Source organism: Tasmannia lanceolata, unplaced genomic scaffold (assembly GCF_043159265.1).
Source record: "Tasmannia lanceolata isolate RefF3 unplaced genomic scaffold, GAP_Taslan_0.1 ptg000007l, whole genome shotgun sequence".
NCBI lineage: Eukaryota > Viridiplantae > Streptophyta > Magnoliopsida > Canellales > Winteraceae > Tasmannia > Tasmannia lanceolata.
Window position 1 is genome coordinate 1073702 of NW_027518684.1, and position 20519 is coordinate 1094220.

Below are 20519 nucleotides of genomic sequence, written 5' to 3' on the forward strand. Positions count from 1 at the left end.
GATTTCACAAGATTCCCGTTACTGTAACTACTCATTTCATCAAACGGTTTGTCGATATCATTTACCTACAAACCAAAGACCATTAAACAACCATAACATGGTAAACATTAGACATTTTATATTCTGTAATGTATCTTTATATCAAACCAACTAATTTTATTAATATAATATTATCCATATGTGTCCTTATTTTTACAAATATATTGAATCATACGAGTGTTCCTATATATGTATCTGTATCCATGCCCATTCATTGGGCTTCACAGGTATTCAGATGCAAGAGAGGTACCATCCGAATAACCCAAGAGGCCTTGTCAATTTGAAATAGGATCTAACCCTTTCAGAGAATGAAACTATAATGGGACAATTTTACTGTGACAAATAGATGCAAGGGAGAAAATGAAGGGGAAACGGAAAAATGGAAAGGAAAAAAAAGGACTGGAAGGGGAGGATGAAGAGCAGAATGAGATGAAAGTTGTAGTTTGTATGCTCAAATGGAGTGATTGAGCCTTTCTGGTAGTATGAAAAAAGAAAATAAGGCTATCATTCAAACAAAAAAAAAAGAAATAAGGTTTGGTGTCATGCACGACAACAAGGGTTTGAACTGTTAGGATTTCCAGAAGGCTAAACCTAACACTTAAGGCATGCCATGCTGAAGTAAACCTAATTTGTAATTATGTTGCAAGCATGGCATGAATTAAGTTAAACGTGAGCCTTACATGAGATCAAGTTGCAGAGGAAGAAAATAACGATTAGAACATAGAAGATGGGATCACCCAAATGAAGAAATTAAATATGTGATGAAGAAAAATATTAAGAAAGCATGATATTAAAATATAGATAAATTCAGACAGAGAAACACCGACTTGAATTGTCACCCAAATGGTATGTGATGAAGAAAAATATTACGAAAGCATATTAAAATGGGAATTGCTAGCGTCCATCGCAGAAGGCATTTCGCAGCTGGTCTGTCGCATGTCAGACCAGCCACCTCGTGAATGGAGACAAAAGCTGTCATCTACATTCACTAGCTGGCTGGTCTTACATGCAACAGACCAGCTGCGAAATGCCTTCTGCGATGGACCCTAGCAAATCCCTATTAAAATATAGATAAATTCAGAAAGAGAAACACTGATTTGAATTGGAAGATAAAAATTAATAGAGTTTTGGAAGAAAAAAATATTACAATATCATATTCAAATATAGATGCTCTAATACCATAAAGGAATGATTGGCGAAAGCAATGGAGAACATGATAACTTTCGGTTCCAGAGAAGGGAGTTATCAACTTTTCATTCATTAAGTAAAAAAGGCCAGCTATCATTAAAAATACACTAAAACAAAGTAAAACAACTAAAGTGCGCCTTGAGGCTTCCAACACATATTGTAACAGATTCAGCTTCATGCATTCATTATTGGACTTACAGAAACAAAGAAATATAAGGACAAGTTTTTTTTTTTTTTTGGTAGGAGGACACTTTTAACATGATGGGGTATAGTACGCTATCTCCTCCCATGTTGATGGCAACAATTGAAAGAATCAGAACGAGATGTGGAGTGGTTCTTAGTTTCCAGCTCTAGCAGAAACATTTCGCCACATTGCCCCCCACCGTATAAGCTCTTAAGATGATTCCATGTTTCCTTTGCTGTGGGCATTAACCAGATTATAATGTCTACAATTGGAAGCACAATTAAATTCAACAACCCCCATATTGTTAATTTATTATTTCTTCTCCACATTTTTCTTTGAAGCATTTGTAATTAGAGAAGTAACTGAACCATCAACATATCCCTGAAGACTCCTTCCTCTCAAGTACACCTCCACAACTTGTGTACATGCACTCATACCTATACAGGGTGGACATCCTCACACTCACAACCTGTGTTACATGGATTCGGATTTTCGTGTCGGGATCCGACACGGATTTGAGGCGTTGGATTCCACAAACCCCAAAAAGTAGGATTCGTGGATTTGGTAATTTTTAAATAAAATAAAATTTTAAAAAATAAAAATAAAAATTTTAAATATATATTTTCAGCAACCTATATATATATCTATGTATATGTATATATATTTACAAAAAATTTGAGGATGAAGGGTTGAGGGCTTAGAGTTTTTATTAAGAGATGTTCTAGAGTCGAGGTGCTGTGGTTTGCTTTCATATAAAAAAAAAAGAAGGAAACACGTTTAAAGGGAAAATATAAAATATTCGCATTTTAAAAGAGACAATGATGAGTCGGATTCACCCGAAAAATACAGGATTCGTGCAAGCAAGACACGGCAACGACAAGAATCCGGATGTGTCCCACGTGAATCCATGTCCGATTCACGTGTGGAGAGTGTCGGATTCATGGGAGGGGTTGGGGAAGGGGGGGGGATGGAATCCATGCAACATAGCTCGCAAAACAAACACAACCTCACTGAATGTGTGCAGGTAGAAGAGACTAATATCTACATGATGCAGACGTATAGAGAGTAAAAGAAACACACAGGACGGAAATATTTTGCCACTGATTTCATGTTAAACTGTCAGGTTCCTATGAAAGTGTCTGATAATTCTCTCTACTCTCCATTAAGATTGATAACCCTTCTTGATACAAGTAGGAAACCAAAACAATATTAATGGGAGTTTATTTGCATCGTCAATTACAATCAGAACTCAGAAGATAAAGGAAATTTAACATACAATTTCATCTTTGGGAGGATCATAAAAGGGCAAGTTTGCAAGTTCCAATTCAGCAGCAGCAAGATCTTCTTTGGCTCTTGAAATCCTCTGCTGACGTGTTTCTTCCTGCCTCGTCAACTCTACCATTTCATCATATTTTGCATGGACTTGAACCCCCTGCAAATATATACAAAGTATTTATAAGAATCATTTTCCAATTAACCAGGCAATGGTAGCCAAAACCAAAAAACACAATGCGTAGAATCAGAGTCCAACTTACTAAACGGCTTTCATTCTCTAGAATCTCCATGCGTTTCTTGGCATTCTGATTTATGAGATTGTTTACTTTTTTACAGGAAGATCCTTGCAGTGCTTTCCCTTGCTTTTTTTGCCTAGATCACCAACTAATTAGTTGTTGAACATTTTAGCACAATAAAAAATGGAGAGAGAGAGAGAGAGAGAGAGAGAACGACATGCACCTCCAACCAATAAAAGTGCACCCTTCAAATGACATTATTCAAAAATAGTGCATGAAACACCAAATGAAATCACTAGACTCAAAGTAAAAGCAACATGCCAAGAGACTTTATGTCGGAAAAATTTCAAAAAATTGAAAAAGAAACAAAAACATCCAATATAATCAGTTTTAAACATGGTTTCTTGCGCTTGTGGTGGTGGTGGTATGGTTTTTGTTGACAAATTTAATAGGAAGAAGATAGAGAAAACACATTTAAGAGGGAAGAAACGAAGGAAGCAGGATTCTTCCCTGGGAACCGCTTTCGATTCCCGCTCTGGCAACCTTGAGCAGGATTCTTCACTGGGAGCCTTCGATTCCCGTTTCGATTCCCACTCTGGCAACCTTGGAAGAAACACCCTAGCCATTCAACTCAACTCAACTCAACAAAGCCTTTGTCCCAAACTATTTGGGGACGGCTAAATGAATGCTTTATGCTCTTTTTGGTTGCTTGTAGATGGGTGGGAGATTAGGAGAAAAAGAAGTCAAAGAGAAAAAGACAAGCGTGGAAGATTGGGAGATTTGTGAGTGGTGTTTGGTTGCATGAGAAAAATAGTGGAAAATGTAGGGTGTCATTATCAAAATGTAGGGTGGAAGAGAGAGAAAGAATAAGACAAGATAGATTCTCCTAATTCCCTACACAAATTTCTCCATTTTGGTGAAAAAAAGGGAGAAAATATGGGGGCGGAACATCTCCGCCACGTAGGCGCCACCTAGGATAAAATGCAATAATGATGTCTACAAGTTGTCTAGTGGTCAAATGTCTAATTGACAACCAAACATGTTTTGGGGAGATCTTTGGAAGATCTCAAGCATTTGAAACTCCCACAATCCCCCCAAAATAAGCAACCAAACAGAGCATTAGAAAATTTTCATGAAGAAGGTGAAAGGAATCTACCCGGCTCTAATCCCGGTTCTAGTTGGGTTCTTCTATGTGGATCATTTTCTTCCATTATATCATATCCAAGGTCATGTTCTATGTTATCCCAAGTTGTTTTCCGCCTGCCCCTACGTCATTTTCTTCCATTCTATCCTATCCAAGGTCATGTTCTCTGTTATGTTCCTAGCTATCAAGTCTTTCCTCACGGTTTCTAGTCTACCCATTCAAAAAAATGGAAAAAAAAGAAACACCCTCTATAGTCAGCAAATCCACTATCAGTATGTCACCAGCCTCCCTCAAAACATGGAGAAAAGAAACACGTAAAGCTTCAACCAATACTAAAACCACATCAATAATGTGGGCTATCCCCAACAGAAGGCTTCACATTCATTCCCATATAATTAGATAAAAGAAATCGCCCACAAATAGAATATTGTCGATGTTGATTGAAAAATATGAAGGCCAAGAACAAAAAGTACAATCTCAGCTTCATTGAAGTCTTCCTATTGCACAAGGGCATGGTATCTTAGGTCATCTTAATTGATGGGGACCATCCATGATCCGTAGAAAATTTGGGGTATCATTATCAATTTGAGAATAATAATAATAAATAGGGTGCCATTATCAAATTGGGCATAATAATAAAGAGGGTGCCATTATCAATAATGACTCAAGTATTTTTTACACTTAAGTCACTTAAGTGCGCAATGGGCCCACTTACAATATTAGTTGAATTTAAGTTGTGGGTTTCCTTGCCTAATAAGAAATCATATTGGGAGTCTAATTAGAGTTTTAATAGGATTTTGGTGTAAGAGTCCTAGGTTTTAAGACCTTCATTAAAGAAAGTAAGCTCTCTTAGGCATGTAAGATTAGTTTTCTTGTTTTTCATAGAGATTATCTTCCTTGTTATTTTTGTGGGGTTGATGTGCAAGTCTATATATTGTAGTAGACCTTTGTCTGTTTCACATTTACTGATGAATGAATAATATATACTATTGTTTGCAAGCCGATGTGATGCTTATTCTCCTCTAAGGTGTGATGCCTTACAACCCTAAGGTGTGATGCCTTAGAATACTGGAGTGATTCCATGTTAGGATTCTCCTTCCCTTTACTTTCTTCCTCTCACTTCTTCTCATCCTCTTCAACTTTCTTTGATTATTTTTTTTTAAACTGCAAAGATCGACCTCCCCATAGCAGTCCACCGCCCACCCTCCATGCTCCTACAACCTCCCATCCATACCTTCCATCACCCTAGCCTACAAACTGCAAGAAAATAAAACCCCTTTATCTGTAACCTTTATACCCTTTACACCCTCTAAGTTCCACGATCCCCCTACCTTATACCCTTGAACCTCCCTAAGACCTGTTTCCCTTTAACCCACGAATAGTCATTGAAACCAATGCCAAAACAGTTTTTTACTTCAACCTGAACCCTGTGGCAGTCTTAGCCCTCACCCAAACCAGTCGACGACCCCAAATCCATGAAACCATTGATTTCCCACAACTGAAAACCAACATGTGGAACGTGAACCTTTACAAGTTCTAGAAACCACCCAAATCCCATTACTTTGCCTCTGACCATCTCAACCATTACAGGTTCCAGAAACCACACAAATTCCATTCCTTTGCATCTAACCATCTAAAACACACCCCGTTTATCAACTGTTTATTGTAAACCTCAATCAAACCAATATTTCCACACAGAAATTTACAATTTCATTACCTTTAAACTTATACAAAGCTTAATTAACCCATACATCTGTCTTGAAACCTGTTACAACCCTTTGTTGTTCATTAAATTATTTGCTACGGAAAATTTTCTGTTTCATAAATTTTATTCCTTGACATGTGTTGGAATATGTAACTTGCCTAAGGGCATTTAGGACTTTGTACATTCCTTTATATTTTAGTATAAAGATATGAGTCAGGGGGAGATAACCCTAACTCATTTATTTTCTCTGTCTAAACTTTCGTCTAACATGGTATCAGAGCCTTAGGGTTTTCTGATCCCTAGGGTTCTCCAGCAGCCTCCATCTTCTCCGCCACCCCCCCCCCCCTGCCGCGAAACCCAACTCCGGGCCAAGTTTCATCGTAGGTAGACCGGCACGCCATCTTTTTCCTCCTGAGGAATCATCATTCTGTCCAAGCCGAAGGCAGCAGCCCCTCTCTCTCACCACGTCTCTCTTCCCCTGTGCAAAGCTCTTGGTCCTGTACCCCCACGCAGCAACCCCCCACACATTTTCTACCGAGGATTTGCACCCCCCAAAATTTTCCAGGAAAATATTTTCTGACCCCCCCCACAAAATCACTTTCCTGGAAATAAGTTTCCAAAGTTGTGTTTCGCCTCGCATCAGAATTTTTTTTTCCAGCCCCCAATTCGTAGGTTTGCTGGTAAACCACCAGGGTTTGTTGCTCAGGGGGAGACTTCCTCGTACGTGTGTCGCCTACGCAAGTCACTATATGGCCTCAAACAATCTCCGCGTGCGTGGTTTGGGAGATTCAGTGAGGCAATCATGCGCTTTGGCATGAAACAATGAGTAGTGGATCACTCTTCAGTTATCACTCTTCAACTGGGTGTATTTTGTTGATAGTTTATGTGGATGACATAATCATCACAGGGAGCAATTCACAAGGTATACAACGTTTGAAAACCTTCTTGCAAAAGGAATTCTCTACTAAGGATTTGGGTGAATTCTCTACTAAGGATTTGGGTCAGCTCAGGTATTTCTTGGGGATAGAGGTTGCTCGTTCCTCTAGAGGCTTGTTCCTATCACAGAGAAAGTATGTCTTGGACTTGCTAAAAGAAACAGGCAATCTTGGAGTTAAACCAGCTTCTGCACCCATGGATCCTAATGTGAAACTCGTTCCAGAAGAAGGAGAGTTGTTGGAGGATCCTGGCAGGTATCGCAGGCTTGTCGGTAAACTTATATATCTCACGGTTACTCGGCCAGATATTTCATATGCTGTTGGAGTTGTCAGTCAGTATATGAGCTCTCCACGTACTTCTCACTGGGCTACGGTGACACAGATTCTTAAGTATTTGAAAGGGGCTCCAGGGAAGGGATTGATGTTCAAAAGACATGGCCATATGAAAGTTGAAGGCTTCTCTGATTCAGATTGGGTTGGATCCCCAACAGATAGACGGTCCACCACTGGGTATTGTACATTTGTAGGTGGCAATCTTGTTTCATGAAAGAGTAAGAAGCAGGATGTTATAGCTAAGTCCAGTGAAGAGGCTGAATACAGGGCATGGAACTTATTTGGCTACGTTCACTTCTTTCTGAAATTGGCTTCATTTCATCTTCTCCATCGCAGCTTTATTGCGACAACAAAGCTGCAATATACATTGCCAACAATCCAATCTTCCATGAGCGCACCAAGCATATTGAAGTGGATTGTCATTTTATCCGTCAAAGAATCCAGAAAAGAGAGATTTGCACTGTGTTTACTCGGTCAGGGGACCAATTAGCTGATATGTTTACAAAGTCCTTAAATAAGTCAAAATTGAATGATATATGTAACAAGCTAGGAATGTATGATATCTACATTCCAGCTTGAGGGGGAGTGTTGGAATATGTAACTTGCCTAAGGGCATTTAGGACTTTGTACATTCCTTTATGTTTTAGTATAAAGATATGAGTCAGGGGGAGATAATCCTAACTCATTTATTTTCTCTGTCTAAACTTTCGTCTAACAACATGTAACCTCACAACCTATTTTTCAGACCCAAGATAAACCCTGAAACCCATTCTCTGCCTGCCACGACCCTGAAACTATATCAGTCCTCAATTCTACTTCAATATCTGTAATTTCAATATCTGTTATCTCAGCCCTTACCTACCCTCCTGCTACTATATAGTGGCCTACAGTCCTTCGTGGCTGCCCTGCCCATAAAACCTGCATCCAGCCCTATTTTACACTCCTAACCCTCGTCACCCACGCTCTTATTATCTTACAACCCTTTACAGCGCATATCCATTGACTGTAAATCAACCTACACCTTCCCCTAATTTCAACAATCCCATCATGTACCTATAACTGCCCAGATTTGTTACCTTTAACCCACTGATCAACACACCTGCATACCATTCATCCCTAATACATTGTTATGATTCCTATTTAAACCTCATTACTCCCTCCTATATCCATGTCAATTCCATTAAACACATTTACAGACCAGATAAACCTAAATTACTTACCTGCTACCATTTGATACAAGATCCAAACCTTAGATAATTCAGTTCCAGTTTGCTGCCTTACGTCAATTGGTAACAGAACTGCAAAATTAGTTCTCTTTTGGCTCCCGCTCTGCATTAGCTAGGTATTAAAGCTTCTTATTAGTTTCCATGCAATCTGCCATACATCATTAATGCTTACTTGATTGTACCTCATGAAAATTTGCGAAGCACTATAGTAGAAGAATACATGGATTGATTCCGCTCTTAGTTGAGTTTGGGACAAAGGCTTAGTTGAGTTAAGTTTCTCCTACAATACATGCCAAGGCTCCCTCTGTTTTAACCTGGAATTTTGCACAAAGGCCCCAGGCCGAACCTAATAATATTATTTATAATGAAGGGAGAATAAAAACGACAAACAAAAAGCATGCACCACAAAAGAAAACAAGCCCTCACGCTACACTGCCAAATCTAAAGAAAAAAGATACACTACCTCCCTCTATACATAGTTGAGGAAGCTCCAAAACATCACCGCTAGCTGCCTATTGGGATTCTATAGGAAGATCTCTCCAGCAAAAGAAATGATGGTTTGACTTAGTGCTACAAGCCTCGTGTGCACAAAGCTGTTCCCTTTTCAGTAAATATGAGCAACACTTCCATCCAATAATACTGAATAATCCAATGAGTGCGGGCCATGGTATGGAAAATATAAACAAGAACTTTACTATCCAATTCAATTTGTAAGTGTTTCAAGTTCAGGATCTAGCATATTCTTAGGCCATCAAGGACCGCTCTGCACTCCGCTTGCATGTTAGTATCGTGCCAATACCAAGAGAGAAAGTGGCAATCACCTTGGCATTGTCGTCCCGAATAATACCTCCTGAGGGACAGGGCTTGCCTTTAGAGGCTCCGTCCAGCCAAAAACTTTTTCCATGATGGTGAAAGTAGGGGATGTTTAACCATTGAAGGACTTTCAAACCTTTTGAGATCAGCATTAGAAACAATGATCTTGCACGTGCTCTGAATCCAATCTTTAATTTTCCATATGATATGATTGATGTTCTTAGCTTTTCCATCCATCCCCCTATCGCACCGCTCCTTCCAAAGTTCCCATCAAATGAAAATAGACATGACACTGAGAATGCTGCCCAAGTTATTATATTTCTTTTTTCTAGCAGTCCGGAACCACTTAATAGTTCTATGGAAAACTCTTTGGTTCCGGCCTTAGAAAGGCACCGCACAATAGACTCTCTGCAGCCGGTATGAGGAAGCTGGGTATTATTTATTTTTTTTGAATGGTAAGCTGGGTATTAATTAACTGCGCAGTCACAAGGAATGCCCCATACCATATCCAATAATCCACCAACTGTTTTCTATCCATTTGTTTCTGACCATTAAAACATCACTCCAATGTTTAGAAGCAATCCTAGTTCCGTCAGATGGATGTCCTTTGCGTATAGAGATTTCATGAACTTACCCAAAGAGAAGCATTCTCATGGAGTTTGTGAAGGGATTTCAACCAGAAAGCCGCACAGTAATTTGTCTACATTTTAGTTCCAAGCCTTCCCTCATATTTGGGTTTGCAGATATCGCTCCAAACAACCAAATGCTGTTTTCTGCCAAATTCCGACTGTCCCAATCAAAAATTAGCCATTAAAAAAATCTTTTAATAACAGTTTTAGGCGGGCTCAATGGATCAAATATAAATGGGCATACTAGAAAGGATGTGACTTATCATAGTTACCTTACCCCCACTACAAAGGAGTAAGGCTTTCAAACCGACATGCCTGTTATGGATATTTTCTCTCAGCTTTTTGAAAAATATGATCTTTATTTTTCCTTTAAATAAGTGTTCGCAGGTAATAAATGGGGCTGAATTTAGTTGAGAAACTGGTAGCAGTAGCAATGATTCTTGTCCGGCCATAGATACATTGTGAGAGCATATGAAACAGCTTTTTGTCGTATTGATTTTTTGCCCCAACACTTTTTCATATAGGCCCAAAAACTGCATAATCCCGCTAATGTGGGATTTAGAACCATTGGAAAAATGATATACTATCAGCATAAAGGCAATGGGTGATGGGGATCGTACCTTTGGCTAAAGCATAATGTTAGCCATAACCCCTTTCTTCTATAGCCCACCAAGGAACAAGTAGCCTTCGCCACCTATTCCTGAATTAAGGGAAAGCTAAACATCTTAATCTATGTCGATTGTCGATTCAAAACACTATTCGATGACTGTATTATATCAAAGAAATTCCTCATGCGAGTCGAAATGAGCCTTCAATCATTGTTTCAGTTAATGGTCGACTTGGCAAAACACACTAATTATTGTCAAATCAGATCCTCTCAAGACGATTGAGAAAAATAGACTAAAAAATCCAGAAAAAATACTAAAAAGTCAAGAAAAAATTGTGACTCCCGAGAATTCATACTGGCAAGGTCGGGAACTTTCCAGCCCAAACCGGCTCAGATATGTTCTGCCGCTGATGTTAGCATGAAATGATGCTACCATCATCTGTATGGCTGCTACAAAACCCTTTGGACTAGACACTCATGTGTTCTTTCTTTCTTTTACACTTTTGGCTTCATGGGATCTGTAGGTGATGTAGAGATTACGAAGGTATTGAAAGTGCTCTTAGGGATTTTGGTGAATGAGGCACATATGACAAAATTCCGAATGCAATTTGAAAGGATCCATGCAAGATATTTCAGTTTTCTACCATGAATTGAAGTACATCAAAAAGGCAAAGGAACAAGAAATAAGTGGAAGGAATTTTGAATAACAAGCAGAAATCCACTTGGGATAGGATTTAACAAGAAACTGACAAAAATCCAATGTGGCCCTTGTAGGGTATATATCATTTGTCATAGTCGAAAGAGAGAATTGAAGTACAAAAATTTATAACTACGTCACAGTAGGAATGGAACCATGTTTTCCCTTATTATTTATCAGTTTTGCTAGGTGTTGTAACTGAGAAGAAAGAAAGAAAGGGAAAGAGGCATAGGAATCCAAAGGACTATGAAGTTAACCAACTTAGGCTGTAAAGAAACAGAAATGATAAATGAGCATATAGAATAAGTCAACTATTACATGTTGTTGCGAGTACTTTATGTCTTGATTGGGCCCATCATTCAAGTTGTTAGGATGTTATGTTTATTTACGATGGGGCCCATCATTATTGAGTAAATAATGGTTTTTTCATCAATTATCTTCGAGTGTGTCAGTCTTATAAATTGTATTTAAAATTTATTAACAAGTCCATCTTCTAAGTGAAATCTAGTAATGCTTTTTGATATTCTATTTAAATATTTCTTATATCGTAGCTCATGTGTATGGACTATGGAGTACATTGATCCTTATCCGTGTCCTAAATTTGTTAAAAAAAACGATATAGGTACAACCATGTTTTGATAATAGGCATGATCTCAACTTATCACTTCAGCAATGATTAAAAAAACATGGTTTGGAGGACGTGGGGTTCCCCATTCGATAAGAAGAAATACGAACATCATTGAGTGACTTCTTTAATGATCGCTCTTCATTTGGAATTGAAACGAAAGCATTCATGAAATTTCTGCAAAAAAAAATCCAATTAGACCTGTTGTAGGATTTTTCCATATCCAGTTTCATCATGAGATTGCCTCCCCCGATTTTGCTGTCTATGAATTGCATCATTTCATGAGCTATGTTGAAATTTGCTGTTATGCTCTTGCCTTTGACGAAAGCCCCTTGTTCTGGTCATATGATTTTAGAGAGAACTAGGGCTAGCCTTCCAACTAGAAACTTCACTAAGATCTTATAGCAAAAATTGGATAAGCTGATAGGGCGGTAAATTGAAACAGATTGTGCTGATTCACTTTGGGAATAAGTAATGAAAGGCGAAGGATAGTACATAGCAAGATTTTCTTATCTGAAAAATTCTTTGACTGCTTGGAACCGATCCTTGCCTGTTATCTCCCAACAGCTGATGAAAAAAGGATCTGAGAATCCATCAGTACCCAGGGGACTGTCATGGGTAAGAGACTCCAAATAGTACTTTTACCTTACCATTCATCAGGGCACATCAGCAGTTTCTCATAGTCTTCATCATGAACGAGAAAAGGAATCAACTTGAATTAGAATAACATGTTGTCTTCTTGATGCAGATTGTAGGGCCCAATAAGTGGCAAATTTGCCCATTAGGACTTTTAGGAATTTATTTCCATGTTATTTAGTTTTTAGGATTTTTTATTTCCATGGTATTTAGTTTTAGGGCTTTTATTTTCAATTTTATTTAGAGTTAGGGTATTTATTTATTTTTCATGGAATTTTATTTCAATTGCCTACATAAAGGCTTCATGTATTAGACATTATTACCACCCATTTCAGGATTTTTAGGGGTTTTCATGTCGGACACCTCAAATCCGTGTCAAAACTCATCATGCGAATCCATGTCCACAAATCATATATATATATATATATATATATATATATATGAGAAAACGGTTTCTACACACAAGTGTAGATAAGTTATCTACACGCTAGCTTAAAATACAATGGAGGCCCACATTGTTTGGGTGATCCAAATCATTCATTTGATTGGCCCTCACATAGATAGGGTGTCCACAAAAAAACAGCTTCATAGGATCATCCTAACCCTTCGAACCATGAAGGCAAAAATGGACAGATTTGTGAAGGTTTATACACGTCCAATTTACCTCCACAAATCGTAGTGTTGGGATGATCCTATGGAGCTGATTTTTTTGTGGACACCCTATCTATGTGAGGCCCAATCAAATGAATGGTTTGGATCACCCAAACAATATGTCATCCACTGTATTTTAAGATAGTGTGTAGAAAACTTATCTACACTTGTGTGTAGAAACTGTTCTCTCTCTCTCAATTTACCTCCACAAATCGTAGTGTTGGGATGATCCTATGGAGCTGATTTTTTTGTGGACACCCTATCTATGTGAGGCCCAATCAAATGAATGGTTTGGATCACCCAAACAATATGTCATCCACTGTATTTTAAGATAGTGTGTAGAAAACTTATCTACACTTGTGTGTAGAAACTGTTCTCTCTCTCTCTCTCTCTCTCTCTCTCTCTCTCTCTCTCTCTCTCTCTCTCTCTCTCTCTCTCTCTCTCTATATATATATATATATATATATATATATATATATATATATATATATATATGCCATCCAATGAATGGTTTGGATGGCAAGTGTAGGTAAGAGCTGTATATATATATGTCACCCAAACAATATGCCATCCACAGTGGATGGCATATATATATATATATATATGTGTGTGTGTGTGTGTGTGTGTGTGTGTGTGTGAGAGAGAGAGCAATGATAGATACAAGGGAGCCCTTGCATAAAGAGCCAAAAAAGGGCTCTTGATTGGATCCACGTCATCAAATGTAACTAATTTTATTTTTCAAACGATTTTAAAATGTAACTAAAAATGACGTGGATACAATCAAGAGCCCTTTTGTGGCTCTTTATGCAAGGGGTCCCTTGTATTTATCATTGCTCTATATATATAAAGAAGAAGAGAAAATGAGAGAATTATTTGAATTTCTCCCAAAATTCTATGAGAATTACACATCACTTTTTTTTTACTTTTTTTAACAAAGGCACCCATTCAACCCACATATTTTCAATCCTACCCCCTCCTTTATGCTTTTTAACAAAGGCACCCATTAAAGCCACATAATTTGAATCCTACCCCCCTCCTTTATGCTTTTTTAATTATGGAAACCTCTATAGATTAGAGGGCTAGGATCAGCTTATGGAAATGATTTTACGGGCACAACCTATTGATGTTGTGTTCCATCATATGGACGGTTTGGATCAACTTATGATATGGTCCGTACAGTTCTTTGTCGGCCCGTGCATCGCACGGGATTTTTTCCTAGTGTGTGTGTGTGTGTGTGTGTGTGAGGAAATGGTTTGTGTGCAGTTGCACAGATAAGCTATTTGTGCATGGCTGCACAAACAATAGTGGGGGCCACATTTTTGGGGGGATCCAAAGCATTTTTTTATTTGGAAGGCCCTTCCATGGATAGGGTGTGTACCAAAATCAGCCCTATAGGATCATCCTAACCCAATCAAAGTTGGAGGGGGAAATGGACAGACACTGTTTCTGCCCAGTTTTTCCCTCCACGAATGGCAGGGTTAGGAAGATCCTAAAGGGCTGATTTTTGGTACACACCCTATCCATGGAAGGGCCTTCCAAATGAATGCTTTGAATCCCCCAAAAAATGTGGCCCCCCATGGTTTGTGAAGCCATGCACAGATAGCTTATCTGTGCAGCTGCACACAAACCATTCTCTCTCTCTCTCTCTCTCTCTCTCTCTCTCTCTCTCTCTCTCTATATATATATATATATATATATATATATATATATGAGAATAGAGTTCCTGAGGTTAACCTCATATAAGCTTATATGAGGTGGCGCTCACTTTGTTTGGATGATCCAAACCATTCATTTGCAAGGCCCCATCATAGATAGGGTGTGTACCAAAAATCAGCTCCATTGGATCATCCTAACCCCTCCAAAAGTGAAGGAAAAAATGGGCAGATTTGTGGGCAAAAGGTGTCTATCCATTTTGCCCTCCACTTTTGGATGGGTTAAGATGATCCAATTGAGCTGATTTTTTGTACACACCCTATCTATGATGGGGCCTTTCAAATGAATGCTTTGGATCATCCTAACAATGTGGGCCCCTTATGTTTTGTGAGCGCCACCTCATATAAGCTCTATGAGGTTAACCTCTCTCTCTCTCTCTCTCTCTCTCTCTCTCTCTCTCTCTCTCTCTCTCTCTCTCTCTCTCTACATATATATATAAATGCCATCCACTGTGTATATATATATATATAGAGAGAGAGAGAGAGAGAGAAAACGGTTTCTACTCACAAGTTTAGATAAGTTATCTACACACTAGCTTAAAATACAGTGGATGGCATATTGTTTGGGAGATCCAAACCATTCATTTGATTGGGCCACACATAGAGAGGCTGTCCACAAAAAATCAGCTCCAAGGATCATCCCAACCCTACGATTTGTGGAGGTAAAATGGACGTGTATAAACCTTCACAAATCTGTCCATTTTTTGCCTCCACGGTTCGAAGGGTTAGGATGATCCTATGGAGCTGTTTTTTTGTGGACAGGGACACCCTATCTATGTGAGGGCCAATCAAATGAATGGTTTGGATCACTCAAACAATGTGGGCCGCCACTGTATTTTAAGCTAGTGTGTAGAAACCTCTCTCTCTCTCTCTCTCTCTCTCTCTCTCTCTCTCTCTCTCTCTATATATATATATATATATATATATATATATATATATATATATATATATATATATATATATACTTTCTATTTTAGCCGTGTTTCCATTTCTAAATTTTGGGGAGTTGTCGGGTCCGACAAACCTCCATGTCTGTATCGACACTCGTGTCTGTGTCCACAAATCATATGTATTCCATAATACAGAAAGAGTAAAAAACGACCCTATAGGAGCAACTTTTCAAAGTTCCAAAGAGAACCTAGAAATTTTGCACCGAAAAAAGTGAAAGGCCAACTTAATTCCAAATACTACTACAACAGTATGAGAATGATACAATATAAAAATGCAACACGCAACGTGTCAATGGAGTAAATTATCACTAATTTATATTAGTGATAATATTTTATAAATAGGCGTTCAACAACAAGAAGCATACCCAAATAGAACATATCTAGTAAACAGAAAATAATTTATTCATCAGTAATTGAGTAAGAAAATACTCTATAGGTCCTGCGAGATCATTCAAAATCTTAGCCGTTTCATCCAGGTATTTCTTGGCACCACTTTCCTTCTCTTTTGCTTGCATGTAGTCAATTTTCTTCATATCATACTTGAGCCAAGGTAATTTCTTCTTCATGGATTCAACCTGCAAATGACAGGATAAAAGCATCAGAGATATTGTTATCAAATGAAATAGTGACAATGGCATGCACAGACTAACCTTTTCCAGAAGTTCTTCTCTTTGACGGACACGCTCTACATCTTTTTCTTGCTCGGCATTGAGTGCCTTGAGCTGATTCAATGTATCTCCATTCGCCTTGACAGACTACCAAAATGAAACCAAAATATAAAAAAGCTCATAAGAAATGACCCAATAAAACAGTGATTTTATTTTTGAAGGAATATCAGAAAACTAATTTGTTGATTACTAAGAAATATCAGAGATGATGGTGAGTAACACGGTGGACTAAAACATATTTCAGTTGAAAGATTTTGGTGTAAATGAAGAAACTTGCCACTTCAAGTCTCTTCAATTCACGACTTTTATCAACAAGAGCACGATGATGAACTGGGAGTTCAGGATTGCCAACAGCTTTTTCAGTCTCCTCTAGAAGTTGTACAGGAGTAAGCTTAGCAAACTCGGAGACCCGATCCTGTGGTAAGAACTAGAAACCAAAACAAAAAAAAGAAACTGAATTCAGGGTGAAAGGGTGCACTTTAAGATTTCAGAAAAAAAAAACAAAATATATAACAATTACCAAATATTTACATTTAATAATACGAGTAAAGTGTAAATGTCATACAAACCAGGGTTCACAATGCTAGAAGAGTTGACCATATTCCTTGACAGAAAAAAGAACTTACGAATTGCTGAGATTAGAATTATGATCCTAAACTTTCACCAAAACCGACACAAAATGGGCGAAATATTTCTATTTCAATCCCTGCCGAAAAAAAATCTTTCAGTAGACACGAATAGATCTTCAAAACATTTCAGACTGTCAGCCAAAGTACTACCACTATAGCATGTAAATTAGAAAACATCCATTGAAATGTCAAAATTTCTACTAAGGTGCATAAAGAAGTTGGATTTTTATTTTTATTTTTATTGATAACTGCTTATTTTATGTTTTTATTTGCTTGTTCCTTCTATGGAACCAAATTTCGGTCTGAAATGTATCGCTTCGACCAAAATTTATCGGTTTCCATGACAGCTGAAATGAAATTACACTCAATTTGAAAAGTTAAAATGGCTTAATCGAAGCTAATTCAGTTTCGTTTCTACTTCGTCAACCGAAATGTTACACTGTAACTCTGGAAGTGTTTATATTACATTTTTTGGCCGAAACTTGGAAACAAGTCATTTTCGATTGAAATATTTAGCAAAAAATCCTATAAAAATAAAATCATGAAAACATATAAAAATGATGACATTTAAGATGAAACTTCAGGAGATGTTGTAAAAAATTAGTTTTTTTGTTAAAATAGGGAAACTAATAAATTTCTTATATTAAATTTTAAAAAAAAAATTATTTAGAAATTATAAAAAATAGAATGGACAGGGAAATTATATAAATAAGACAGCCATTACTAGTGTATTGGTTTTTTTCAGGAATTTAGTGTTAGAATCGTGTTTGCAATATGTTGATTTGTTTCAACTAATATGCAAAGTGAAGCACTGATTTTAGCTAGTGTGATCATCCTTAAAAATCAAGAAATAGTGGCAAACTCATGCACGTGCATACATATAAAGTTACTTAAACTTAAGCAGTACATTTAAAAGTGTCTAAAGGAGTGTCGACACATCGTGTCAGACACAACATGACATGTGTGTCAAAAAGAAATTCAAAGTGTCGGCCAAATCATAGCATACAACGAAGTTAAGGACAAATCCACCTCTCAAGAGCCTTGTCTACTCTCGCATGAGAAAAGCATCAGCAGTTAGTGAAAGTTCAGGAGCCTTCTCAGGTGCCCTTCGCTTCCACTAAGATGACCAAATTTCAAATAATGTACAGGTTTCTTATATGGGTAATTGACTTAGGAACATCCGATCATCTTACGGGTGAAATGGGAATGCTCTTCATATGATAGGGATCAAGAACGGGAGGAGAAAGAACATCAAGAAATGGTGATTAAGCATGTGTTGAACCAAGGCCCACAGGGACCATCGACATGATATTTAAGTGATACAAGGACACAGGTGGGAATGCTTTAATGCCAAGAAAAGATCACGAGTTGTTTGACTTCAGTTAAACAATCTCGTAGGACACATTGCAACATGGACCCACATTAGGATAGTTCTTTTATTTTACTTAGTTTTTTTTTTCATTTGTTTAGGACGTAATGATAGGATAAGTCATGAAGTCCTAGTAGGAGAGTTATTGGCAATTTATTTTGGTTAGGACTGTTATTATGATGAGTTAGAAGTCATTGCCATTTTTCAAAAACATTCTATCCTCCTATTGCCCATTGGCAACGGATCCGTAGCCAGCATCTTATAGATTAAAAAGATAAATTTACTTGCATCTTAAATGTTCTCCCAATAAAGATCCACACTGGAGCGTTAAATTTCCACCGAAACAACATGAAACAACTCAAACATTTCCATTTCCATCTCTACTGAAACCTATGATCAGTCAACACTTCGATATTTGAGCATTGACCAGTGTCGACATGGGTGTACATGCCTATTAACTCTGAGAATGGAAAAGGGAAAAAAATTTATGGCAAATTTTTACATGTTACCCGAAGGTTTTTAAAATCTTATATGTACTACCAGCTACTTTAAAAAAAATACTTTTTGACTGTTGCAGATGATTGATGCAGTCTTTCTTAACTTTGGACTGTTGCAGATAACTTTTTATTATTTTTTTATTGTATAAGGTTGCAGATGACTGTTGCACAGTCTCTATAACTCTCAACTATTGTAGATGACTTTTTATTAATTTTTTACGTGCAAGAATATCAACAACAATGAGCAGAAGAATGATACTTCTTTTTTTGAGAGATGACTTTTATTGAAAACAAAAGAGCAGCGTGGGGACAAGATGTCCCCAAAACACCCGCTGTTACAGCGACCGAATCGATTACATCACAGTACAATACTAAGGAACAGAAGCCCTATTAGCCTCATTAGTCGCTATAGCAGGTGCGACATATGTTGACATTGATTCCAGCAGGACACCTCCTTTGGCTAGTTGATCAGCGATCTCGTTGGCCGATCTTCTCCCATAAATCGACATTGATTCCAGCAGAAGAATGATATTATGACATTTAACTTTTTTAAATGTGTCAATATCATAGCTTACAAAGCTAGCTAACACATAAGAAAGACTTCATTATTCATCTGAGTCTGACATGTTCTGCACCTGCGTTAGTAGATACAGATAAATATAAACAATAGTTTAGAGCAAGAGAGAAGTAATTCTTCTTCCTTTTGTGGACTGCTACTTGCCTTCCACTACGGTGTACGTTGCAGGCCCACAAACAGATAGCTTGAACTATGCGTACAATTTCTATCTGACTTTTTATACATAACATATTCGTTGTGCACAATAAAAGAATATTATGCACCTAAAAATGCTAGTCTGGGTGCATATGAGGTTGCATATGAACACCTCAAGCAATAGTCCAGAAATAAACTTCATTACCAACATAATTCCGTGCATGTGAGGTGCTCTAATCTATATTTCAATTCATATTTTTTAAGCCGTCATTGATTTTTATTGTGAATATGCAGTCATATCCCAATTTTTACTCGTGTCTCCGTTTCTAGAATTGGGGTAATTGTCGTGTCTGACACTCCGTGTCCATGTCGACACGCGACACTTGTGTCTGCGTACCCGAATCATACACTGAAACTGAAAAGCATAATGAAATTAAAATCTTAAGTGTATCAGTGGTATACTATATCAGTATATGTTATGCAGTGTATATATTAGGTATAAATATTTATATGAATTACATGTGAAATGTGGTATGTATTGAATTATCAAACATGTGCGGCAGTACATGTTACTAGGTGTTCGATGTTGTTAACCCATTATGTGTGATTTTTTTTGCTTATATTATGGTTTTTTAGTGTGTGTTTGTACATGTTCAAACACTTTTAGAAGTTTCATTTTAAATGTCCATCATTTTCATCTTAAATGTCCATTGGTTGCACATGTTTCCATATGTTTCTATAATTTTATAAGATTTTCACCAAAATTGTCCATCCAAAACTGATATGCTTCCATTTCCATCACGATTAAAACACATACCGGAACTGAACCATTAAACCTTGGAGTTGAACAAGATCAATGAAGTATAATACGAGCCAAAATTTCAACTGGATTGCCCTCAAATTTGCAGGAAGCCATTGAAGATTCCTATCTAGTTGATAAACAACAAAAGCAATGTAGAATCAATGACATCTAATAAGCCCAATCAATTCTAGAAACTAGTCATGCTTAAGCTCAAGCCACTTTTGTTTAAAGGCCAAATGAAGGATGTAACTTGTGCA

The 20519-nt window shown here is 37.5% G+C and overlaps 1 protein-coding gene across 1 annotated transcript in view; it reads right to left on the reverse strand.

Moving 5' to 3' along the window:
• Positions 1 to 20519, reverse strand: part of SMC5 (structural maintenance of chromosomes 5) — a 55961-nt gene that overhangs the window by 25307 nt on the left and 10135 nt on the right. Inside the window, exons 5-9 of the mRNA XM_077384359.1 lie at positions 16531 to 16680; positions 16236 to 16340; positions 16015 to 16160; positions 2947 to 3058; positions 2688 to 2843 (exon numbers count right to left, since the gene is read on the reverse strand). Coding sequence (XP_077240474.1) covers positions 2688 to 2843; positions 2947 to 3058; positions 16015 to 16160; positions 16236 to 16340; positions 16531 to 16680 — 669 coding nt within the window. The remainder of the gene's footprint in view (positions 1 to 2687; positions 2844 to 2946; positions 3059 to 16014; positions 16161 to 16235; positions 16341 to 16530; positions 16681 to 20519) is intronic.